Source organism: Scyliorhinus canicula, chromosome 25 (assembly GCF_902713615.1).
Source record: "Scyliorhinus canicula chromosome 25, sScyCan1.1, whole genome shotgun sequence".
NCBI lineage: Eukaryota > Metazoa > Chordata > Chondrichthyes > Carcharhiniformes > Scyliorhinidae > Scyliorhinus > Scyliorhinus canicula.
Window position 1 is genome coordinate 13,368,576 of NC_052170.1, and position 25,964 is coordinate 13,394,539.

General features: G+C 45.3%; 1 protein-coding gene across 3 annotated transcripts in view; it reads right to left on the reverse strand.

The window, feature by feature from the left end:
• carm1 (coactivator-associated arginine methyltransferase 1) overlaps positions 1–25,964 on the reverse strand; it is a 70,440-nt gene that overhangs the window by 26,449 nt on the left and 18,027 nt on the right. For 2 of the 3 annotated variants that reach the window (XM_038784990.1, XM_038784989.1), the window contains exons 2-6: positions 18,609–18,734; positions 15,462–15,568; positions 14,926–15,030; positions 12,460–12,570; positions 9,885–10,062 (exon numbers count right to left, since the gene is read on the reverse strand). In XM_038784990.1, coding sequence (XP_038640918.1) covers positions 9,885–10,062; positions 12,460–12,570; positions 14,926–15,030; positions 15,462–15,568; positions 18,609–18,734 — 627 coding nt within the window. The remainder of the gene's footprint in view (positions 1–9,884; positions 10,063–12,459; positions 12,571–14,925; positions 15,031–15,461; positions 15,569–18,608; positions 18,735–25,964) is intronic. The other variant, XM_038784991.1, reaches the window with a different exon arrangement.

Genomic DNA, 25,964 nt, shown 5'->3' on the forward strand with positions numbered 1-25,964 from the left:
AGAAACATCTATATAGACAAAGTCAAAGATGCAAAACGATACTTTGAATGTGAGCATTTGCAGCTAATTAAATCTTAACAGAGCCAGAGAGAAGGGTAACCCCAGGTTAAAGAGATGCGAATTGTCTCAAGCCAGGACAGTTGGTAGGATTTCGTAAGCCCAGACCAGGTGGTGGGGGGGGGGGGGGGGGGGGGGGGGAAGAGAGAAAAAGAGTGTAATGCAACATGAATCCCAGATCCCGGTTGAGGCCGTTCTCTGTGTGGGGAACTTGGCTATAAGTTTCTGCTCTACGATTCTGCATTGCGTCCTGAAGGCCGCCTTACCCGGAGATCATAATGCCCTTGACTGCTGAAATGTTCCCCGACTGGAAGGGAACATTCCTGCCTGGCGATTGTCGCGCGATGTCTGTTCATCCGTTGTCACAGCGTCTGCATGGTCTCGCCAATGTACCACGCTTCGGGACATCCTTTCCTGCGGCGTAGGAGATACACAACATTGGCCGAGTCACACGAATATGTACCGAGTAACTGGTGGGTGGTGTTGTCACGTGCAACGGTGATATCCATGTTGATGATCTGGCACGTCTTGCAGAGATTGCCACGACAGGGTTGTCTGGTGTTGTGGTCGCTGTTCTGAAGGCTGGGTAGTTTGCTGCAAACAATGGTTTGTTTGAGGTTGCGCGGTTGTTTGAAGGCAAGTTGTGGGGATGAACTTGGCAAGATGTTTGTCTTCATCGATGACGTTTGAAGGCTGCGAAGAAGATGTTGCAGTTTCTCTGCTCTGGGGAAGTACTGGACGATGAAGGGCAGAGCAGAAACTTATAGCCAAGTTCCACACACGAGTACGGCCTCAACCGGGACCTTGGATTCATGTTGCATTACATTCACCCCCCCCAATTTGGCCTGGGCTTGTGAAATCCTACCAACTGACCTGGCCTGAGACAATTCACACCTCTTTAACCTGGGGTTGACCCTCTCTCTGGCTCTGTAAAGATTTAATTACCTGCAAATGGTCGCATTCAAAGTATTGTATTGCATCTTTGACTTTGTCTATATAAATGTTTCTGGAACCTACCTCTCCATTCATCTGAGGAAGGAGCAGTGCTCCGAAAGCTAGTGATTTGAGACAAACCTGTTGGACTTTAACCTGGTGTTGTAAGACTTCTTACTTCGCCCACCCCAGCCCAACACCAGCATCTCCACATCATGTTTTAAAACTAGTCCAACTGGACGGTTGAGTTGCTGAATACCTGAACAGAAATGCTTAGTGATGAGGAGCAGGTTGAAACTGGCTCCAGGGCCTAATTCTGCTCACCTGTCAATCTGAGCCATACAGAGGGAGAAATGTTAAATAAAATCATGTAGCATATCGGAGCAGACAATGGTAAAAGGTGGTGGGATCGTTCAGTCCGACTAACCCCCACCCATCTTGACAGTAGAAGCTCATGTCCCAGTGAAACACGTGATCTACTTAAAAGATAATTAAAACCAAAACATTTTAAGAAGCCACCAACTAGGAAGGACAAAGATTAAATATTATTTAATCAAACAGAGCCAAGAACCAACACAACATACTGGAGAATGGTGGTTTGAGCCCAAGTCTCATTCAAGGGACTAATCCAAATTTAGCTGCCTTCATTTAAAAAAAATATTCACTAGTGTTTACCTGCTACATGTTCACCGAAAAGCACTGCTGCAGTCTGGGCCAGTTGAAATGAATTTGTGCAGTGATTTCCCCCAACGACAGAAGCGCCATTAGCTCACATTCACATCCAATGCTAGGAACAGAAATTAGAACAGAGCACAATGCTCAATATTGCCCAGGTATCAACTGTACTCCCCCTTTTGCCAAAGCCAATAAGTAATATTAAGAAAGAGGACACAAGGGCAGCACAGTGGCGCAGTGGTGAGCACTGCCATCTCACGCTGCCGAGGATGTGGGTTCGATCCTGGCCCTGGGTCACTGCCCGTGTGGAGTTTGCACATTCTCCCCGTGTCTACATGAGTCTCTCCACCACAACCCAAAGAGATGTGCAGGGTAGGTGGATTGGCCACGCTATCGGAAAAGAAGAATTGGGTACTCTAAAGTTATATTTTAAAAAAGAACACATTGCATCACTGCACTTCTCTTCCAAAAGCAGGCTCCTTAACCAAATAGTGAGGCCACAAAAGGACAAGACTTTAGAAAGCCCATTCACCAGGTCATCACTTGGTACTTAATACTTCACATGACACCAAGGCCACGTATAGCCCAGTTTCCTCTGATCCTGTGATCCTCAGCAGATTCCACACCTGAAGTTGTCAGCATTAGTGCGTGTGGAATATTAAATTAATTTGAATTATAGACATGGCAATGTTTTATTAGGAGGTAATAACAAGCCTCGATTGCTAACTACTCTCACAGAGATAAGGGAACATTTATGCTCTCAGGCCATATAGAAACAGATATGGTGACAGATTCAATTTCGTGGACTGTGCAGAGACAAGAGGTGGAGGGACCCAGTATGCAATCAAGAGTCAGCAATCTAATGCAATGCTGTTAAGATAAATAATTCCAAATAAAACAGCACATCCTTGGAATTAATCTCTGGAGAGATGCAACAGAGGTGAACCTGGTGGGATCAAAACAGCGACATGGCTTTGAAATATTACTGCCCTTCATCTCGGAGCCTGCACTTTAATCATGTTGTCTGGTCAGATTAAAGACTAGACTATGCATTTAAAGAAATCATTTGAGTGTTCTGTACATCTGGAGAATGGGGACAGCCAGCTCACAGCTTCAATTACACAACCTGTCAGCCAGTACAGAGTTATCAACAGCACTCTGCAAGATCTCTGACCCAGATTCACTTCATTACTCACTTGCCAGCTACAGAGGACAAAGATCCTCAAAAGGAAAAAGAGTCGACAAAGAGTTATCCAGACTCGAAACGTTAACTCCCCTCTCTGCCCAAGCATTCATCAGGGTAGTCCATCCAATGAGCACCAAAATCACAGTAAGAAACATCTCAACTAAAGTTCGATGCAAGGGAGGCCATGGGCGCGATTCTCCGCTCCCTCGGAGGCCGCTCATCGCACCCTGTTCACCCCCCCCCCCCCCCCCCCAAGGGGGCTAGGAGCGGCGTTCCGTAAATCTTGGCTGCCGGGCCTTGACGCTTGCGTCAAGGCGGCGCGCCGAGAATGACGGGACGGCGGCGCCTAAGTGACGTCAGCCGCTCATGCGCAGGTTGGCCGGCTCCAACCCGTGCATGCGCGGTTGCCGTCTTCCCCTCCGCTGCCCCGCAAGACATGGCGGCTTGATCTTGCGGGGCGGCGGAGTGCGTCCCTTGGAGATGCCGGCCCGACAATCGGGGGGGGGGGCACCGATCGCGGGCCAGTCCCCTCCCAAGCACGGCAGTGGTGCTCACTCCCCTCTCCACCCCCCACAAGCCACAAACGAACCTTTGGCGCCATGTTCACGACGGCAGCGACCAGGTGTGGTTGCTGCCGGCGTGAACAGGTCGGGAACGTCAGGCCGCTCAGCCCATCCGGGTTGCCGTTTTTCACGGCGACCGCCGATTCTCCGAGCGGGGGGTGGGAGAATCGCGGGTCGTGAGTCGCCCGGCCCTCCCGCGATTCTCCCACCCGGCGTGGGGAGCAGAGAATCCCGCCCCATGTTTCCAATTTATCACAGCACAGATGATCAATCACTAATTTGGAAATTCCACAAATTAAAAATCAACTCTCCAAAATCTTTGATAGGTTTAGAGCACAAAGATACAGGATAAAACAAAACTGGAGTAATTTTGCTACCTTCTCTTGTAAAACTAACAGTACAAGCTAATCAACAATTTCATTGAAAGGTTTTATATAAACACCACCTGTTCGAGAAGAGATGATGATCAAAATAGATTTCAGCAGCACTCCTCTATTTGAGCGAGGGCTGTAAACAGTGGGTTATAGCAGAGTACTATTAAAGCGTTACTTGATATCAAACTCATCGGATAAAAGACTTTAATTATATTACAGCTGTAATCCCTCCCAAATCCTGATCCAGACCTTTAATACAGAACCGGATAAGATAACAGAAGATTCTGGAATACTTAGCAGCCTTTGTGAAGATAAAAGCAGAGTTAATATTCAAATCGAATATCACTCTTCTTCAAAGCTGAAAGGAGATAGAAATGTGACAGGCTTTATGTCACTGGAAGGGGGAGGGGGTCACGGAGAACAAAAGGAAAAGTCTGGGATAGGATAGAGGGAAGGAGAGGTTAAATGATAAGATATCATGGAACAAAAAAAGAGTGGTAATAGTTATAGTAAAGAATAAAGTATTTGCCCAGAGTGAGTGTGCATGGCAGAATAATGAAATCCATCCAAAACAAAACTCAGACCAAAAAAGAAACCCAGAATCAAAATAGAGGACTGAGTTTATGGTCTAAAATTGTTGAACTCGAGTCCAGAAGCTATAAATGATCAGAAGATGAAACGCTGATCCTGAAGCTTGCATTGATAACATATTCTCAAAGTAATTAGGGCGGCATGTTGGTTAGCACACCTGCCTCAACAGCGCCATAGAGCCAGGTTCGATTCTGACCGAGGGGGACCATCTTTGTGGAGTTTAAATGTTCTCCCAGTGTCCTGCGTGGATTTCCTCAGAGTGCTCCAGTTTCCTCCCACAGATGTGCAGATACGGTGGATTGGCCACACTAAATTGTCCCTAGGTGGGGTTATGGGGCTAAGTTGGAGGATTGGGCCTGGGTGGGGTGATCTTTCTACAGGTTGGTGCAGGCTCGGTGGGCAAGTGGCCTCCTTATCATCATTAGCTTCCATTCCTGCATTGTGAAGTATATGAATGGATACACACCCAGTCCCAAAAGCAAAATCAATTTACTTCTATTTCAGCCAAGTGAGCTCTTGTCTCTTCCTCGGGCAGTACCAATTTTAAAAGTAGCATTCCTGATCCCTTCTGAACTTTTTAAAAAAATAAATATTTTTATTCTCCATTTTCACATTTTCTTCAGAATTTATACCCCACCAACAAACCGCAAACGGTAACGAATACAATGTCAATCCCCTTACCAACAACAATGATCCCATCCTCCCACCAACCCCCAAACAGCAGCCCACTTGACAATATAAGCATCAATTAAAACAAACCCTCCCAACGTGGAAAAGAAAAGGAAAAAAAAAAGGAATCAGGAATCACCTATGGTCACCATTTACATATATATCCACACCAAACACCCCCCCCCCTAAATATTCAATGCCATCCAATCCCCAAAGAGTACAGTGTATGACACCCATGAATTGTAGACTCCTCCCCTCCACTTCCTCTTGTAATCTCCTCCCCGAACCTCAGTTCCTTCCCCTAACTTTTCACCCCGGCTAGACTCACTGAAACCTGTTCTACCAGCTCCGATGGCCGCAGTCCCTCTCCCCACATCACTCCCGTTCACTGACCAGCTTAAATCAGCCAGCGTGGAGGCCCCCACCCGGGTCTCCTTCCCACTTGCCCGGTCCCAGGAAAACCAAGAAATCCCCTTTAGCACACAACCCCAGCATACACACCCAAGCCCCAAAGAACCATCATTGCAAATGAAAGTCACATATCTTCCCTTGGCCAAATATATACAGCGTTAACTCATTTAGTTCATAGACCAACACGCAGTGAAAAAATACAGCTACGAGGCCACAGCTACACGAGGCTACATCGGTACACGGCCATTTCTCAATTCTGCCACAGTCCTTCTGCCTTCGCAAACTCCTCCACTGCCCCAAAATAAAAGTCCTTGGATTTGTAAGTCATCCTCAACTTAGCTGGATATACTATGCCGCACTGCACCTTGCTGATGTACAGTGCCTTCTTCACACGGCTGAAGGCAGCCCACCTCCTCGCCAGCTCCCCCAAAAATGGAATTAAAAAACCTACCACGCAACCAACACTCCCGAACTTGCTCTGGATACTGGACTATGCTGGAGATTGGACGCAGAGTAAAATGAACAGGTTTACTGCTTACTGATTGTCCACGTGTCTCAGGAGTAGGAACAGGTAATCCATCGAACCCTGAGTTTTGCTGTTGTAAACTGGAGTAATTCTGAATTATAGCGACACAAGCTTCTGGAAATAGTGCCAGAGGCCACAAAGACAAAGGGTGCAGAGTATCACCACCACCCATTAGTTTTCATTGATTTTCATTCATAGTGGGTTCCAATTCTCTCTCCTCAGACACTTCTGTACCATTGGCGAAGATAGGTTCTGGCTTCATTATCTCTTCTCTAAACTATTTTGTGTCGAGCTTCCCTCTTAAATTCCAACGAATCCCATGGATTGCACACAAACACAGATGTTAAAAAGGGACAGGGTGGATAAGTCAAGGCATTTTTTTTAATGGAGGTGGATGATGGGTAGCTGGGAAAGGGAAAGGAGGAGAGGAAAAGAACATGGGCACACTGCAATGCTTTGATGACCAGATGACCCAGGCAGCAAAACAAGCATCAATACAACACTGGGAGCAAATCACCATCCTAGTCAGAGAAAGGCTATGCCATCTCTTCAGAAGAAAGGAGTGCGGAGAAGAAGTGTTGCAAGGTTATTTGGTGTCTCAATATAAAAACAAAAAAAGAGGTCTGGAGGATTATAGAAAAGCAAATTACTGCGGATGCTGGAATCTGAAACCAAAGGAGTAAATGCTGGAAAATCTCAGCCGGTCTGGCAGCATCTGTAAGGAGAGAAAAGTGCTGAGGTTTCAAGCTTGCAAATCTTTTCATTCAGCTCAGCAACTACTCCGATGGGTACACTTGTCTTGGTTTCAAAGTTATCTGCAAAGTCATCATACAAGCTTAAAAACATCTCAGTATTCAATTCCTTTCAGAGTCTTCATTGCATGGTCACCAATTGCTCCAAGAGTTTGCCAGATCCTCCCCGGTTTCCCAGAATTTTCCTTTTCTGTTCTTAAAGCCTGGATTTGGTCTTCCATACTGTGCATATCATCTTTCCAGCTCTTCATCAAGTGTTCTACTTCCTGTGTGGGACACTCCTGTTCTCCTCAGTTCCTCATTTTTCATTAGCACTCCTCTTTCAATCTTTGAAAGTTGGCTCTCTGTGGCCTTTCCTTAGCAGAGCCTAATTTTATGTGCACTATCCATCAAGCTCACATTTCATTTTATTTTACTTCTGATAATTGTCTACATGCACCTTTGTGAAATCTTTTACTCTTTCTTGCGACGGTTGACATTATTGGACTTTCATTTCCGCAATGTAATCTTTCAACAACTCTTTGCTTCTCAGTATGTTTGAGGTATCCAGTGTTTTTTCTTCAAGTTCCTGGACAGTTAGCAGCAGATTTACATTTTACGATTTTATTTCTATCTGTATCTGCAGAATCCTTAGTTTTGGTTTTACTGTTGGCCAGGTCTGCCTCCGGCAAGTCTCAACTAGTTTCATTTCTGCAATTCTGCATGGTTTCTCACTCTCCGCTTCTTTGCAAAGCTAAATTGCTGCATCTTGCTTTCTTGTAAATCAAAGTCTCAATCTCTTCATGCTGCTGAAAGACAAGTTCCACAGCCTTTCCTTTCAAGGTTTCCCCTTTCCCATCTCTTTCTTGCACCTCTTGGCTTCCTCGTGGAATATTAAACATTGCTGAGCTTTTCTTGCCAGCTGGTCCCTCAGTTCAATCAGAGTGACATTAAATTAAGTTTGCATCTCTCAGCAATTTTCCAAAGGAACAAACTTTGACCAGAGGGATCCGCGTAGAACGTAAAGGCCCATCAGATTTGTGTTACTTTGTGATGCTCAATTGCTTCATCTTGCGTTTTCTTGGAGTCTGAAGTTAATTTCTTCATGCTAAAGGATTATCGCTGAAGGAGTCTTTAGCATTTGAACGTGAAGAACAATCTATTAATCAACTTTCTTTAAAATGCTTATTATTTTGCTGACCTCTTGTCTATTCATACTGTGCTTCAGTGCATTGCTTTGTGCCTACTGATAGCTCCAATGCTGGTTTTGCTCGAGTAGTATTCAACATTCTTTTTTGGCTCATGTTTTTCTAGGACTGTATTGATTCTTTGAGTCTTTCAGGGCAGCAACTTTTTAAACTACTTTTCTGCCTGTTGTGTCTGGCTGTAATTCTGGTGAGTTCCTTCAACTCAGCCTGGTTACAAATATCTTCCTGAGTAGCTGTTCATTTTTGTTTTTTGCAAGTTTCGTTTTTTTCAGGCTCGCACATAACTTTTTCATTCACAGCTAGTTGCTCTCTCCACAAGTGACAATGTGTCAGGATATTCAAAAACTTTAATTTAAAAAAAAGCCTTTTGGTTGCTTCTCAGACTCTTCATTGCCCTGACATGGTCTTGACCAATCGTGTGGTTTGCTTTGGAATTGCTCCCCTTGGCATGGGGTCTGCTGTCTCCCTCAGCTCTAGACCATTTGTTTTTATGTCTGCACAATCCACAACTGGAGTTGAAAATATTTGTCAAAGACTTAATATCTCATGAAATGTGGTTGAGGATTCATCTATATCCTATCTTGAATCACTTCATCCATAAACACATTAAGTATTAAACTGATTATCTTGTACTTTTCTTAATTTCTTACTTAATCACGATGTAATCTTGTAATCCAAACATTTTCTTCGCCAAGTCTGATTTGGTTCTTGCCTTAGTTAAACTGGTCCGATAGTTTCAATTTACTATCCACAGCTGTTTTTTAATCATAGAATTTACAGTGCAGAAGGAGGCCATTTGGCCCATCGAATCTGCACCGGCTGCTGGAAAGAGCACCCTACCCAAGGTCAACACCTCCACCGTATCCCTATAACCCAGTAACCCCACCCAACACTAAAGGCAATTTTGGACACTAAGGACGATTTATCATGGCCATTCCATCTAACCTGCACATCTTTGGACTGTGGGAGGAAACCAAAGCACCCGGAGGAAACCCATGCACACACGGGGAGGATGTGCAGACTCCGCACAGACAGTGACCCAAGCAGGAATCGAACCTGGGACCCTGGAGCTCTGAAGCAATTGTGCTATCCACAATGCTACCATGCTGCCCAGTTATTACAGTTAAGTGCCTCTCATTTTTCCTCAAGGAAGCTGCCTTTCTTTCCTCTTTGTTCTCTCTGCACTTGTCAGGGATTTCAAAGTCCATCCTTCATTGCCACCATGTTGTGAGGTTGTTTGGTGTCTCACTAAGAGGTCTGGAGGCTTGTATGGTCAAACAAACGGTTTGGGGCAGCTCAGCAGAGCAGTGGTCAACACTGTTGTCTTACGGTGACAAGGACCCGGGTTCAATCCAGTCCCCAGGTCACTGTCCGTGTGGAGTTTGCACATTCGCCCCGTGTCTGCGTGGGTCTCACCCCCACAACCCAAAGATGTGCAGAGTAGGTGGATTGGCCACGCCAAATTGCACCTCAATTGGAAACATTTAAAAAAAAATAACTATATGCAATCCCAATGTACTACCAAGCACGGATGCTGCTGCCATACTGGCACCTTTCAGACTCTGCACAAAATCTATCGTAATGTGACTCTGCACATCATATCATGAATAGTACTGTTTCGCCTGTCCCACATGAATCCTTGCTCTGTCAAATACCCTTATAATCTAAGAACCATCAAATTTTAATCAAATGCACACTCTGGGAAAAATTCTGACTTAAACAACCAAATCACAAGACATAATGGGAGAAGCAACAGTGAATCAAAAACACTAAAAATGAATTAGTTAAGTGTGTAACCTCAGCAGAAATTTGAGTAAAGAGGTCTACTGCACCAAATACAGAATCTTGAAAGAGACAGAGTCAAAATGAAATCTCGGATTTATAAATAAACCCAAGTGCAGTTCTACCACTCAATTTTTCAACCTACTTCACCCATTCTCTACACCCAGAATTAGCTCACCATTTGGTTTCAACCATTTCTTGGCGTGTAGGTAACTCTCCAACATTCGTTCGTTAAAGAGCATATAGCCCATGGGTTCAGAGATAATGATATCGACCTGTTCCGGGATGTTAACCTCCTCCACCTTCCCAGGGATGATGAGGATGCGATCTGCTAGGTTGTTGCTCTTCACCAGAAGCTGCCAAAGAGAATAACCATCATTTTCATTAGCGCCTGGCATGTCTGGCCATTTCTATGACATGCAATTTGTTACCACTTTGAGATTACAAATAAGGGCCAGAGCAGAATTTTCTTGCTAAATTTCTCAACTCCCAACACAACTTATGAACTGTTTTGCAGAAAAGGATAGAAAAACACCATATCTGATTTACTGTCTGTGTGGCGTTCGCACTCTCTCCCCATGTCTGCGTGGGATTCCTCCGGGTGCCCCTGTTTCCTTCCAGTTCATAAGTGTGCAGGTTAGATGGATTGGCCATGATCAATTGCCCCTTAGTGTCCAAAGGTTAGATTAAGTTATGGGGATAGGGGGCTGGGTGGACGAGGTATGGTGCTCTTTTGGAGGGTCGGTGCAGACTTGATGGGCCGAATGGCCTCTTTCTGCACCTTAAGGATTGTAAGCTACAATTCGATTATATCCTTTGTTGCAGTGATAGGTTTGAGCAAGCTCACCCACAGAATCACAGAACTGTTACAGCGAAAATGGCAATTCGGCCAATCGTATATGTACCAGCTTTCTGAATGAGTAATGCATTTAGTGCCATTGACACTTCGCAACCAATATGGTTGTGAACATTTAAGCTTCACCCCATGATTCTACCAATTTTCTATACCAACAGCGAGACCAGGAAATAAATGCAGCCACTGGCCATGATCACGATTTCCATAAACGAGTTAGACTAATTCTATTTTAATATTTGAAAATGAAATGAAAATGAAAATCGCTTATCGTCACAAGTCGGCTTCAAATGAAGTTACTGTGAAAAGCCCCTAGTCGCCACATTCCGGCACCTGTTCGGGGAGGCCGGTACGGGAATCGAACCGTGCTGCTGGCCTGCCTGGGTCTGCTTTCAAAGCCAGCGATTTAGCCCTGTGCTAAACAGCCCCAACAATAAAGCGTAATTCCCTGACCGGCAATCAAACCTGGGCTGCGGCGGTGAAAGTGCCGAATCCTAACCACTAGACCACCAGGGAAACTGACTACTTACACCCAAGAATGGGACAGACTTGTCAATACTGACACACACCTGATCCCAAATGCAATATGGTATTACAATTCCATTCAAGGGTTCAAGGCTTGCATTACTGGATTTAATTACAGAACGGGGAGAGGCAGCAGAGCATTATTTATCACCCTGCACTCCAGCAGACTAATTTTAGGTTTATCCACCTCAATCTTCTATTCTGTGCCAGTATTTTATATACAAGGCAAACGGACAGCAAAATAGGTACCACGAAGAAATACTCCACACTGCACAGACTTCAATCAATCCTCCTTAAAGCAAAGGACTGAACACCAAATACACCAGTTGTCATAGCAGTGCTATATGCAGAGGACTGTTGACAACTGGCTAATATGTCTGCAATTCCCACCCCAAACCAGGGGTTTCTTCAACTCCCAGTCTTCCGGTGTGATGTTGGGCTGAATAGTTGAGCATATGGATTTAAGATAATAGCCAAGAACAATGGACTTGGGAGCAGATGTAGGCCATTCGCTCAGCATTTGATAGGAGCAGGGCTGAATTGATTGTGGTCTTAACTTCACATTCCCGTCTGCCATTCGTAACCCTAGACTCCCGGGTCTATCAAAAATCTCTCTAACTCACCCTTGAATAAACTGAAGAGATTTATTCAAGAGTGTGTCAGCTGTTGGTTTTATGATGTGGTCTCACAGGCATTGGCCCTCTCCTTTCTCCATCACAGCTCCTCCAACATTGGCTTTCTAGGATGACCAGCAGTGTACCATGGATTAGTGGAATGTACATTTGAATTAATGAGTTTGCATAGTGGGTTGCACTGCCTTTAGAGGGGGGTTAATTTTAAATGAACTGCATTATGCAATTGCCGCTGGTTATTATCTGGCGGGAAGAGCCATGAACAAATGATACAAGTGATCAGCGAATCAGTTATTAATTGGTGATGGTTGAGGGATAACTCTTCCACAGCATCCTTCACAATTCACATTGAAGCAGAAAGGTTTAACAATTCATCTGACAGATGAAGCCTCTGACAATGCAGCACACTCCTTCCGTGGGAGAACAACCTTAAAAAATCTTTCCTAACAATTAAAATAGCATACTGGTGTAGACTTCATCCAGCTGTGCTTCAATAATATCTAGAAATATTTAAATGCCCTTCAAGGAACACAACCAAAACCACAGACCTGTGCCAAACAAAAGAAAACAGACAATAAAGAGCCAACTCCTCCCAGTCTCGGATTGATAGGCCCTGCAGGAGCACAAGCGAAGCAGAGCCCAGAGGAAAATTGTAGAAATTAATAGCTTTGCAGGTGCATCTTGTAACACGAGTTGGCCCCACATCCCCAGACATGAAGTAGAGTTAGAAATGGGGCACTTACTTCAGCGTGCTGAGCCATGGTACTCGCTTCCACCGCAAACACCTTTCGTGCTCCTGCCTGCACGGCAAAAAATGATAGGATCCCAGACCCACAACCTACATCTAGTACAACCTGCAAGAGACAAGGGTTTATTAACTAACTGTTCAGTATTGTTGGACGAGATTCTCCGTTTGGGAGACTATGTTCTCCTCTGGAGTGGAATTGCATGCGAGTTGCGCTCCCAAATAATGGAGCAATTCAGCATCCCTCACCATGCAAATTTATGCATGGTAAGGAATACAAGGGATTCCCGCTATTAGGCTGCCATTTTGAGCAGGTGATACACTTGAAGAAGTTACCCACTGCAAGGTCCACCTGAATCCCGCCCAAGTGATTCCCGGCCCAGAGGACCAGAGAATTGAGGGGGCCCGGAGAACCTGGTGGCGGACCTGCTATTGGGATCAATTTGCATTCTCCCACTAGTGTGTGGACATGAACCTCGATCCCGCCGCCGGGGGGGGGGGGGGGGGGGGGGGGGGGGCAGGAGCATTCAGTTATGGCGCCAATCCAGATTTTTCCTGGATGCCGGATTCTCTGCCGCATCGAGGATCCCGCTACGAGCAGCAGAGAATACAGCCTGTTATCTCACATGGAGTGTTATGAATGAACCCATTGCTGATGTCATCAGTATTGCTGCTGCAACGTCATGTGTGTTGCCATGGTATATTCGTATTTAACTGCCGTTAATTCTCATTTTATTCTACTATTGTTCTGTTTTGGAGTCCATACTGTATTTGAAACTTTTACCTTTAAGGATCAACGCATTTCAAATACCTTGTGATTAAGTTACCATATCCTTTTGGCGACGAGAATAAAAAAAATTGAGTTACAGCACATTCAACACAAAGTTTCGCATTTTAAATAGATAAATTTAGAGTACCCAATTCTATTCTCTTCCCCCCCTCTCTCCCCCCAATTAAGGGGCAATTTAGTATGGCCAATCCACCTACCCTGCACATCTTTGGGTTGTGGGGATGAAACCCACACAGGCACAGGGAGAATGTGCAAACTCCACAAGGACAGTGATCCAGGGCCAGGATCGATCCTGGGTCCTCGGCACCATGAGGGAACAGTGTTAACCCCTGCGCCACCGTGTCCCCCCCTTCCCCCCCCCTCCATGTTTGGGTCTAGTGAAGAAGTGTTATAGAACCATAGAATCCTTACAGCGCAGAAGGAGGCCATTCGGCCCATTGGGTCTGCACCGACTCTCTGAAAGTTAGTGTTATGATTACGTATTTTCTTATTTAAATCCATTGATGTCACTCCTGTGGTGTCATTAGTTCTTGTTACCGGTGTATATTTGGATTAACCGTTGTTAGTTCAGACTCTATTCTGTTACTGTTATTTCAATGTTTAGTTAGCTGCTCCTACTTTTGAGTCCATACTGTATTTTAAACTTCTATATCAAAGATTAACATGTTTGACTTCCAGTGCGGTATGTTGCAGAGCGGCATGTAACTTGAAGATTTCGACACCCATGGGAAAAGGATTCTTTGTTCTTCTCCTATGTTCACCAGTTGTATTCCAGAATCGCTTTGTGGTAGGTAGGGTCCTTCTGCTAGGGGTGATGGGGGCGGGGTACTCGGCACCCCCAAAGGCTTCTGCGATAGGGTCTCGTCTGCCATTGGAGGAGTGTCTGAGATTTAATAGGAGTGAGGTTTCACCTTCTATGTGGTCAGGCGCAAAAGGAGAAGAGTGAAAGGGTGGAGAGGCAGAGTTTGGTGGATGCCATCCTGGAGGTGCCCCATCAATATTCGGTCAATCAGACACCAGAGTTACTGGCTAGTAGGAAGAAATTACGGTGAGAGTTTGGGCTGCTGTCAATTGATAGGGCGGTGCACCTGCTGCAACATTCAAGGGGGACTTTTTATGAGCATGGGGAAAGGGCTAGCCATTTGCTGGCGCACCAGTTGAGATGACAAGCGGCCTCTCGGGAAATTGTGCAGGTTTGGGACGTCGGGGACAGAGTGGTCTCTGTCCCAGCTAAGGTTAGTCAGGTGTTTTATCGGAACCGTTACAAGTCGAAGCCCCTGGAGAATGGATTCTCCATGTCAGAGATGGTTTGGCTATTCCGGTGGTAGAAAAGGGAGGGACTAGAGGCCTGGAATAGGTTACAGAGGGTATGGGTTTGATGCAGTTGGGGAAGGCACCGGACAGTTTCCACATTGAATTTTACAAGAGGTTTGCAAGGTTTCTGGCCCCAGCGTAACTGGAAATGTTGAGGATTCTATGGCTTGGGTGACGTTGCCGGCCACACTGGAACAAGCGTTGATCTCCTTGATCTTAAAGAAGGATAAGGATTCCAAGAAGTGTGGATCGTACTGTCCCATTTCATTATTGAACGCGGTTGCAAAGTTGTTGAAGCCAACTGAACTTGGGTAAAAGCGAATGCTTTCTGGCGAAATTGCCCCAAAACCCAGTCTTTACCTTGTCTTTAAAATCTGCATGGTTTTGGAGTATTGCCCTTTGGTAGGTGCCTGTTCGTATGTAGTCTTGCATCATATTCTGTTGTTGCGATAAGTATCCATAGAACTGCAAGAGGACAGGGACTTAAAAACAGTCTGAAGTAAATACGTAATTTGTGTTTTTTTAGGAAAGCAGCTTACGTTATAACATGAAGTTAGTCATTATGTTGAAAAGTTCCGGCAGAATACTTCTGTTACGTTCGCTTACATTCTGCAACTATAATTTTGGCATGACCTTGTGATAGAAGATAAATGTTAACATGGGATCAACAGGCGAGAACTACAATGACCTCTAACTACAGCACATGTACCACACGGCACACCCCAGTCCAGAGTCTTCAGGAGCGAAGGGAAGAAAACTAGGGCATGGAGGAGGGAACAGAAAACAAAAACATTGGTAACTAAGAGAGATGAAAACTAAGGTAAGAACTCGTCCATGCGATTTCCCAAAAATTAAAAAGAAAAAGAACAAAATACACTCAGACTGGGAGACAGTACCTGGAAATATTGCACGGCAGAAGATTCCTCTGTTCGGTCACTGAAGACAGATCGTTCAAGGTTGTGACCTCTGCAGTTTTTCAGAATATTAAAAAAGGAGTAGAACTCTAGAAAGATAGGACAAATGGAAGTCAGCACAGCCAGACCATTTACAGTGTTTACTACTCAGCTATTGCACAAATTTTCATTTTAGCCAAACCTTTGAAGGTCATTTCAGGGCAAGTCCAGCAGCTCTGGCTCCAGAGCCAAACCTTACAAAACCCCGTCTCGACCATACTTTCTCTTCCACTGGACCTGGTTTCTACTCGGCAGAAACGGGCTACTTCCCATCTGTGCTGCTCAATACGTTGGACTGAAGCAAGGCAGGAGCGACCAGACCCACACCTCCCGCTAAACTGGGAACAGAATTGGGCAGCATGGTGGCACAATGGTTAGCACTGCTGTCTCACAGCTCCAGGGATCTAGGTTTCATTCCGACCTCGGGTGACTGTCTGTGTAGAGTTTGCATGTTCTCACCATGGCTGCCAGGGTTTCCTCCCACTGTCCAAAGATATGCAGGTTAGGGCTAAATTGTCTCTTAGTATCTCCAAGTTAGGTGGGTGTACGGGGCTAGGGTGGGGATTGGGCCATGGTAGGATGCGCTTTCAGAGGGTCGATGCAGACTCAATGGGCCGAATGGCCTCCTCCTGCACTGTAGGGATTTTCTAAAATTGGGGAGGGTCACCTGGCGACAGCTTACGATTAGATGGAAAAGACGACCCGTCTCCAATATACCAGAGGGCAAGTATCACTACTTATTTGGTATAACACCTTGCCATGGTGGTTTCAATTCGCATTTCGAGTTGATATTTTCAGGGTTTTCTTTTCATTGTTCCTGGTTTGTGGGCAACACGAGCATGACCGTGGTCTGCTGAAGAGTTCCAATGAAGTTCAACGCAGGCACTTTACAGCCTTATGGGCTCAATGTTCGAGTTCACCAACGTTTGATCATTGGATTGGGTTTGTTTATTGTCACGTGTACCGAGGTACAGTGAAAAGTATTTTTCTGCAAGCAGCTCAAAAATACTTTTCACTGTTTTCTCTCATTTTGTGACATGTTTTCTTTGCTGGGAAAACATCAGCTACCTGTTTCTTTAATTGTCTCATTACCACGCCCTATGGCCACAGCACCACAAAACCTTTTTGTCATTTAATCTCTCCTAACATCCACCCTCCCACAGATCTTCTCTTTTGTTCGTTTCCCCCATTCACTTGTTCAAAACCAGTTACATTCCCAGTTTTGACCCGAAACATTGTGGCTTCCTCCACAGATATTGCTAAAGCTGCTAATTTTTTTTCAGTGCTCTCGGGCTTTATTTCAAAATTCCAGCACCTGTAGTATTTTTGCTTTTGTGGTGTACCAGCAATTCATTGCTCATTCGCACGGAGAGACCATAAGACATAGGAGTAGAATTAGGCCATTTGGCCCATTGAGTCGGTTCCATTATTCAAGCATTCAGAGTTTACCCACAAGTAGACCTATAATTGAATTCAAATACCACTATGGGGGTTGAACTTGCCTCTGGGTTGCTGGTTGGACCATGATCATTGTCGCACACGAGTGTCACATGACAGTTGGGTCCCAACAAAATAGGTTCAATTCATGAAGAATGGAAAAACAAATCCCTCAACTGGATTAAACATGTGCTGATTTAAGTGCTCATCGGAGCAACTTCCCCTTGCTAGGGTAATGTCTGCAAGCAGCTGCTGGGGGTGGGGTGGGAAAACCAATGGGAGCAAACATTCCCATAGAACCAGAGTTTACAGTGCAGAAGGACGCCATTCAGCCCATCGAGTCTGCACCGGCCTTTGGAAAGAGCACTCTAAAAATCCCACAACATCACTCTATCCCCATATCCCAACCCAACCTTTTTGGACACGAAGGGCAATTTAGCACGGCCAATCAACCTAACCTGCACATCTTTGGACTGTGGGAGGAAACCGGAGCACCCGGAGGAAACCCACACAGACACGGGGAGAATGTGCAGACTCCACAGAGACAGTCACCCAAGCCGGGAATTGTGAATCATCTGTGCTAACCACTATGCTACAAGTATATGGCAGATGGAGTATAATACGAAGTTGTTTACTTTGGCAGGAGAAATTTAAATAAGCAGAGTATTACTTAAATGGCGAATGACTGCTGAATTCTGAGGTGCAGAGGGATCTTGGAGTTCTAGTGCAGGAGTCACAAAATGATAGTCCGCAGGTACAGCAAGTAATTAAGGCAGCTGGAGTGCTATCCTTTAATACGAGAGCAATTAAACATAAAATTATATGCAGCGCATTGGTGAGACTACACCTTCAATACGTGTACAGTTTTGGTCTCCTTATTTAAGGAAGGATGCAAGTGCATTGGAGGCGGTTCAGAGGAGGTTTACGAGGTTGATACCTGGAATGAGTGGATTGTTGCATGAGGAAAGGTTGGACAGACTGGGCTAGTTTACACTGGTGTTCAGAAGAGTAAGTGGCGGCATGATTGAAGTATCTAAGATCCTGAACAATCTTGACAAGGCAGACATGGAAAGGATGTTTCCTCTGGCGGGCGAGTCCCGAAATATGGGGCACTGTTTTAAAATTAGGAGATACCTCTTTTAGAACCGAGAGGAGGAGAATGTTTTCTGAGGATTGTGCGACTTTGGAACCTTCTGCCTCAGGTGGTGGTGGAGGCAGAATATTTTGGAGGTAGATTTATTCTTTGTTAGGTAAAGGAGTTATATGGCAAAGCAGGTTCAAGGAGAACACGTGGCCTAATTCTGCTACTATTTTATATGTTTTTAATGTACCTTTGTATTACCAAACTCATTTGCTCCATCTTTTACGAAAGCAAAATACTGTGGACGCTGAAAATCTGAAATAAAAACAAAGCGTTGGAAACGCTCAACAGGTCAGACAGCATCTATGGAGAGAGGAAAAAAAAAGAAGTTAATCCTTCACGTTGGTGACCTCTTGTTAGTTGTCACAGACCTGCAACATGCACATGTTCTCTCTCCACCAATGCAGCCTGACTGAGGAGTATTCCCATTATTTTCTAAGCTCAATCTTTTGTTTTGAAACCAATGCAAATTTGGATTTCATTTCCCAAGGACAAAGTTGCACTCTCCTTACCATTTTGTGATGGAAACTGTAGGAGGACACTGCTACATCCCAACGTGACGATGAAGGACTGCTTGCCGACTCGACTGCATTCAGTTTCCCGATTCACTGCACATTTAAACACGCAGACCGTCTCATCTGCAGGATTAGAAAATCAAGATTAAAAAGGAACTTTTAACATCCAAAAGCCTCCCCCAGCAGATGTCACTGTTGAGGAACCAACTAGAGAACAGGCCATCCTAGATTGGGTATTGCATAATGAGAAAAGGAATAATTTGCAATCTAGTTGGGAGAGGCCCCTTGGGGATGAGCGACCATAATATGATAGAATTCTTCAACAAAGTGGAGAATGACGCAGTTGATTCTCAGACTAGGGCCCTGAATCTAAATAAAGGAAACTACAATGGTATGTGGGGCCAGTTGGCTATGATGGATTGGGAAAGGGTCGACAGTGGATAGGCAATGGCAAACCTATGGGAGAGTTGCAACAATTGTTTATTCCTGTCTGGCGCACAGACAATGGGAAAGGTGGCCAAACCATGGTTTACAAGGGAAATTAGATCCAAGGAAGAGGCATACAAATTGGCTATAGAAAACAAACAGCAGACCTGAGGATTGCAAGCAGTTTGTAATTCAGCAAAGGTAGACAAAGGGATTGATTAAAAAAGGGAAAGAGTAGGAGATTAAGCTTGCGAGGAACATAAAGAACGTCTATAGGTATGTGGAGAGAAAAGGATTGGTGAAGATAGAGTCAGAAACAGGGGGATTTATAATGGAGAACAACAAAATGGCTGACCGACTAAATACATAAACTTTTTTTTAAAAGTTTTTTTTGTTAAGCTTTTACATTTTGATAAAACCACAAGAATGTTACAGCACGGCAAGTAAAATAAAAGGTTCAGCAGGATGCAGGGCCCAATCACGGATTCTTTATATCCACCCTTTAAAAACAAAAGGAAACACAAAGAAAACACACAAGAACCCCAGTTCGAAAAAGGCTGTGACATATATATCACACAACACGACATAATCCCAGTGCAGAACCAACAGCATTCCACACATTATCGAGAGGACCACCCGCAACATGTTCGGATTATGATCGTTGCTATCAACACATCCCAAGGAAAACAAAAGGAAGAACTAGAACATCCAGGAGTGGGTTACAGGATAACAAAGGATTAGGGACCCACAAGGGTGCCTATTCCCCTGGCACACATCCAGCACCCATGAAGAAGCAACCAGCTACTCATTTGCGCAGGGCACAGGGCAACAGGATACCACCAAAGTACTGGACCCAGCTCAACCCGGCCCCTGTGCTCAGAAGCAAAGCCCAGCCTCTCAGGCTGTCCCTAATAAGTGCCTTCGAGAAGGGACATCAAGTTCCAGAGGGAAACAGGATACCACCTCAGCACTGGTCCTGGCCTAACACAGCACATTCTTTTGCATAAGAATCAGTACCCCCTGCAAATCCAAGGCGATCCTGCACCTCGCCAACCACACCCAGGGCAGTGCCCCATCCCCATTTATGCCCCCCAAAAAAGATTTACGCCAGTCCCAGCCAAGAGACCCCAAGAATCTTCAAGACATCCAACACTTTTTTAAGAAGCTCACTTTTACAGGATGTGGGCTTTGCTGGCAGGCCAACATTTGTTGCCCATCCCTATTTACCCTCAAGGTGGTGGTGAGCTACCTCCTTGAACCGCTGAAGTCCATGTTGTGTAGGTATACCCACTGTGCTGTTAGGGAGAGAGTTCCAGGGTTTTGACTCAGCGACAGTGAAGGAACGGCTGATATATTTCCAAGTCAGGATGGTGAGTGATTTGGAGGGGAACCTCCAGATGGCGATCTTTCCATGTAATCTAGATGGTAGTAGTCTTGGGTTTGGAAGATGCTGTGTAAGGAGACTTGCAGAGCTGCTACAGTGCATCTCGTAGATGGTACACCCAACTGCCATTGTGCAAGGATGGAGGGAGTGAATGTTTCTGGAAGGGATGCCAATCAAGTGGGCTGCTTTGTCCTGGATGATGTCGAGCTTCTGAGTGTTGCTGGAGTGGCACTTATCCAGGAAAGGAGTATCACACTCCTGACATGCCTTGTAGGTTGTGGGCCAGGATTTAACAGCACACTATTCACCCAGATGAAGAAAAATCACCTCCAAGGGACGAACGCTCAAACTGACCTAGTAATATTGGCCCCCCCCTCTCCTCCGCTGCACAACATCGCAAGGATATCAAGGGAAACAAGAGCACTGCCTCAACAGAGACACAAATACTGATTCCGCATGGAAAACCCAACCACAATGTGGACGACACTCAGAAAACCACCATACATGAGCATTTGAGGAGGGCACCTAACTTTCTCCTCACTTCCATCCCCCCCAATCAAACCAGCCCACCCAAGGGCAGTTCTCCAACAATGTAGAGGCAAGGCAAACAGTCTCTCCAATAATCAGCCAAGGATTAACCAAGGATTGACCTTGGTGTGCGCTGCCACTCAATTCCTCCTATTTTAATAGCTCTAAAAGAAAAAAAAGATTTCGCCCCCACCAAAAAAAAATACTCCAACCTCAAGAAAAAGTCAGAAGTCCTCCCCAGAATGCATAATCTGTCCAGGTCATCAAAGCAGACCAGCGCGGAGTTTTAAATTCAAAATAACCCCATAAATAAATAAAGACCTGGTACAGTTAACGGTAACTGGGGGAGAGCTAACCTTCACCTCAGTGAGAAATTACCCGACCACCCAACTCCACACCAACCATCCACCCATCACCCTGCCGTGGCTCCACTCGTCCTCATTAAACACCCTCTTCCCATAGCCACAAGCATTATACCAAATAATAAAATAAAGGAGCAAAACGTGCACAGACCACACTTCACACCATCGACTCAATAGGATTTGCTAGAACAGAAAAACAGGCGACTCTCGCCCTCGTGTCCACACCTCACACAGCTTTGCAGGAAGATAGACAACAAATAATCCACAACATAATCACAAGGGAGTAAACACCCAGGATTATTCACCAACTGCAGGATAATAACACCATCCATGATCGGCCACCTCCAACCTCTCGCGATGAGCATTGACAACAGGGTAATAAGGGCCAGTGGTCGGGAGTCCAACCAATCCCAAGCCTCAAAAGACCAGATATGCCCAAATCAAGTTTACTGCAGCATGACAGCCAATTGGGAACTCACCTCCAACATCTCTCCAGTTGACTGACATGCCTTATTCAGCCGCTACCTCCCAAACCCGTCAGGCTAGACTGCGCACCATGCATCAGGATCTCAACACATCGAAGGCCAGCCCCCACCAGTGAAATCCCTCTATCAGGATTCCTTTCTGTGCCGCTACCATTCTCCCAAGGACACCTTGCAGTTCCTCAAACTGAGCTCCGAAGACTTGCACCACGGAGCCGAGATCTAGAACATTTTCAACGGTGGCCATTGTCCCGATGGAGCACTGCTGGGCAAAGGGCCAAAGCAAGAACACCACTGCAAGCTGGGCCCCACCACAACCAACTCCGACTGCCACGGGCCAACAAGGATTCTCTACGATTTAACTCAGCTCATCATAAAACTCCAATCAGGATAATTGAAGGACATAGTACAAGACACACTGTATAAAACACATTTCCCATCCCCCACCCCCAAAATAAGACAACTATGAAATATGCATCAGAATAAAATAAGGGATTAAAAGACGAGCAGAGCCAGAGTTCTCAAAAACGTAACCATTCCCATGCTTGGGGAACTTCATCCCCCCCCCCCCCCAACCCAAACATACTTTGATCGTCTTCACAAAGGAGGACACAAATAGGTGGGGTAACTGGTTACGGGATAGGCTGGAGGTGTGAGCTTAAGTTGGGTGCCCTTTCCAAGGGCCGGTGGAGATTCAATGGGCCGAATGGCCTCATTCTGCACAGTAAATTCAATAATACTATGAAATAATAGAACAAAAATGTTGGGGAACAGGTGTTATCTATTAATGTTTGTTCCCAGTTGGAACAAGGTCATTAATAGTTGGATCATGTGATGTACTGAGATGTCATTGGCAGTTTGGGCGGGCTAACATTCAGTTTACACTAGCAGGCTGTGCGACACCTTCCCTATTAAGCTCCTGTTGGTTTTGTACCTTCGTGATCTGAAATGAAAAATGAAAATCGCTTATTGTCACGAGTAGGCTTCAATGAAGTTACTGTGAAAAGCCCCTAGTCGCCACATTCCGGCGCCTGTCCGGGGAGGCTGGTACGGGAATCGAACCGTGCTGCTGGCCTGCTTTAAAAGCCAGCGATTTAGCCTGGTGAGCTAAACCAGCCCCTAAAATTGCTTATTGTCACGAGTAGGCTTCAAATGAAGTTACTGTGAAAAGTCCCTAGTCGCCACAATCCAGCACCTGTTCGGGGAGGCTGGTACGGGAATCGAACCATGCTGCCAGCTTGCTTGATCTGCCTTTAAAGCCAGCGATTAGCCCAGTGAGCGAAACAGCCCCTCTTTTACACAGCTTCTCTTTTAAAAATACCACAACAGGGTTTAGCAAGAGGGAGGAACTGAAGGAAATCAGTGTTAGCGGGGAACTGATGTTGGGGAAATTGATGGGATTGAAGACCGATAAATCCCCAGGATCTGATCATTTACATCCTAAATAAATTAGGAATACCTAATTTACATCCCTGCTCCTGTACTCTAATCCTCTCGCTATGAACACCCAATTTTCCACCTTTACCACCTGCATAGATTATCATAGAATTCACAGTGCAGAAGGAGGCCATTCGGCCCATCGAGTCTGCACCTGCTCTTGGAAAGAGCACCCTACCCAAGGTCAACACCTCCACCCTATCCCATAACCCAGTAACCCCACCCAACACTAAGGGCAATTTTGTACACTAAGGGCAATTTATCATGGCCAATCCACCTAACCTGCACATCTTTGGACTGTGGGAGGAAACCGGAGCACCCTGAGGAAACCCACACACACACACAGGGAGGATGTGCAGACTCCGCACAGACAGTGACCCAAGTAGGAATCGAACCTGGGACCCTGGAGCTGTGAAGCAATTGTGCTATCCACAATGCTACCGTGCATGCTTCGGCTACCCAAGAAAGTGGCCCTAGAAATTGTGGATGGTGCCCACCTTCCAAGATTCCACGACTCCGGAACAGTTCCTATAGATTGTAGGGTAGTTAATGTAACCCCACTACTTAAAATTGGAGGGAGAGAGAAATCAAGGAATTATAAACCAGCCAGCCTGATGGCGATAGTGGGAAAAATGTCAGAGCCCATTATAAAAGGTTTAATAGCAGAGCTCTTGGAAACACAGTGGCAGGAATCGACATCATACTTGACAAATCTACTGGAATTCTTTGAGAATGTAACTAGTAAAGTTGATTGGGGGGGGGGCGGAGCCAGTGAATGTAGTTTATTTAGATTTTCAGAATGCTTTCAACAAAGTCCCACACAAGAGATTAGTGTGTATCATTAAAGCGCTTGGGATTGGGGAGAGTGTATTGAGATGGATAGAAAACTGGTTGGTAGACAGAAAACAAAGAATAAGAATGAACTAGTGTTTTTTTTAAAAATGGGAGGCAGCGACTAGTGGGGTACCCGCAAGGATCTGTGCCAAGGCCCCAGCTATTCACAATTAATGATTTAGATGAGGGAACTTTCATCAAATTTGCAGATGACACAAAGCAGGGTGAGCTGTAAGGAAGATGCAGCGATCCTTCAGTGTGACTTGGACAAGTTGAGCGAGTCGGCAATTGCAATTATCCACTTTAGTAGCAAAAACAAGAATGATGATTATCTGAATGGCTACAGATTGAGAGAGGGGACTGTGCAACGAGACCTGGGTGCCCTTGTATACCGGTAGCTGAAGCATGCAGGTGGTAAAGGTGGCAAATTGGGTGTTTATAGCAAGAGGATTAGAATACAGGAGCAGGGATGTCTTGCTGCAATTATACAGGGAGGGCCTTGGCAAGGTCACACGTGGAACACTATTTGCAGTTTTGGTCTCCTTATCTGAGGAAGGATGTTCTTGCTCTAGAGGGAGTGCAGCAAAGATTTACCCGACTGATTCATGGGATGGCAAGGCTGAAGTAAGAGGAGAGATTGAGGCAGTTAGATTATATTTTCTGATGTTTAAAAGAATGAAGGGTATCTCATAAAAAACCATTAAAATTCTAACAGGACTAGACAGGGTAGATGTAGGAAGAATTTCCCCTATGTCAGAGAAGTCCAGAACTAGAGTACAGTCTAAGGATACGGGGTAACCATTTAGGACTGAGATGAAGAGAAATGTCTTCACCCAGAGAACAAAGAACAAACAAAAGTACAGCACAGGAACAGGCCCTTCGGCCCTCAGTGGGGAGCCCGTGGAATTTGCTATCACAAAAAGCAGTTGAAACAAAAACATCGTATGTTTTCAAAGAAGTTAGGTGTAGCACTTGGTGCTAAAGGGATCAAAGGGTATGGGGGGAAAATGGAAACTGATAACCAAATTGGATGATCAGCCATGATCATAATGAATGGTGAAGCAGGCTTGAAGAACAGAATGGCCTCCTCCTGCGCCTATTTTCTATGTTTCACATAGATGCCATTATAATCAGCACCAATCCTGGGAACAGTTAATTGTTCACAGTGCAAAAGCTTTGAAAGACGGTTGTGTGGTTTTTTTACCACATACGGGAGTGAATGTGTGGCAGGGAGTTACAAAGTGTTAATTCCACTGATGGCCTCCAGTTCTCAAGACTTTACCAACCCACCCGAGTAGAAGATTAAACACATTCCCCTCCCCTCCCTCGGGCCAGTAGAGAAATAATTATTCAGCTGAGGCAACATTCCTGGAATCCTCAACCTCCACCTTAACTTATTGATGTGTTTCATGGCAGACACAGAGTCCTTGGTTTCTTTACAAATCCTGCCCCATGCAAAGGGGGCAAAGAAAGGTACCCAATGACTGGGAAAAGCACATGCAACTCGTGCTGCCTAAAATGATCCATCCACCCCTCTTGCGACTGACAGCAAACGCCAAATTCTGCAACGGATATATTGTCATAACAGCCGCTTCCTCCACACGTGCTTTCACCCAGATTAAAAATCTCCCATTACTTCCATCTACATCGCATGGTCCAGGAACACGTGAGTCATCAGCAGAAGTAGTATATTGAACCGCAATCTGTAACCTTGAGTGCTAGCATATTCCTCACTTTACCATCAAACAACCAGGAGTGCAGGACAGCATCCCAGGAGCAGCACCAGACACAACCAACAAAATGGAGGTGCCAACCAGGTGAAGCTACAGCACAGGACAGCATGCTGGTCAAACAGCTGAAGCAGTTTGCTCTAGAGGGTGCCAAGGGATTGCACAACAAA